General features: G+C 45.0%; 1 protein-coding gene across 1 annotated transcript in view; it reads right to left on the reverse strand.

The window, feature by feature from the left end:
• Positions 1 to 454: 454 nt before the first annotated feature.
• Positions 455 to 953, reverse strand: part of HIPK1 (homeodomain interacting protein kinase 1) — a 21,816-nt gene continuing 21,317 nt past the window's right edge. The window contains exon 16 of the mRNA XM_009075755.1: positions 455 to 952. Within this exon, the coding sequence (XP_009074003.1) occupies positions 602 to 952 (351 nt within the window). The 3' untranslated portion in view covers positions 455 to 601. The remainder of the gene's footprint in view (position 953) is intronic.

Below are 953 nucleotides of genomic sequence, written 5' to 3' on the forward strand. Positions count from 1 at the left end.
AGTCCTTAAACAAAGCAGAGAGGTAAACAAAACTCCTATGACAGAAACGTGTATGGAGATGTAATGGCTTTAACAGAACCAGCAATTTGTTAGAGACAAACTGAATTAAAGAACAAACATTAAAAGAGTAAATTCGATTTTCAAACTGCCCCAGCAACATCATGAGATAAACATGCATTACATTTTTAGTGGCAACAACGTGGATTTGTGCAAGCTGCTAAAATAGAATCTGCAAATCTTTCTCGTTTAAGTTACACAAGGTAAAAAAGACAACAGGATCTGTCTTCCAAGACACTGATTTGACACCCTTTTTTTTTTTTATTAGCACAACAGAACAGTTTTGAATAAACGTGACCATGAATTATTTTTTTAAAAGCATCTATAAAAAGTAAGTAAAATTTAAAAAACTGAATTAGTGACCCTCGTACTGGTAACAAAGCATGCTGCTCAGTTAGTGACTGAACTCACCAGAGACATTTTGGAACAACATACAACCAGATCAGGGAGAAACACAAACCAGGCAGTCATTCCCAAGCAAAGGTTCACCTGAAATCCTTCTCCAGCCTCTCAGGTCTATTGCAGGACAGTGCTTTACTGGGAACTACAAGTAGGAGTACTGGTTGATCTTTGTCGGGCTCAGCGGGTATCCAGTGTAAATAGCAGATCCTCTGGAAGCACCAATATAGGACTGGGGAGCAAACTGGTGTTGGTACTGGGCGGGTGGAACGTTGGCAGAAGTCAGCAGACTGGGCCCAACACTCACAGGGACCTGGTGGACGAGGGTGCTGGGGTGGGCAGTGTACGTGGTGTGCCGTGAGGAGCCCTGAGGGGAGAACAGGTGAGCGATGGAGGTGGTGGTGCCCAGCGTGGCAGCAGTGCTTGGAGCATAAGTGTACATGTGGGGTTGGCTGGACAGGTGTGCACTGGCCGTGGCTGCTGCCAGGTGGGGATGC

This window comes from Acanthisitta chloris, unplaced genomic scaffold, assembly GCF_000695815.1.
Source record: "Acanthisitta chloris isolate BGI_N310 unplaced genomic scaffold, ASM69581v1 scaffold12455, whole genome shotgun sequence".
NCBI classification, from domain to species: Eukaryota; Metazoa; Chordata; class Aves; order Passeriformes; family Acanthisittidae; genus Acanthisitta; species Acanthisitta chloris.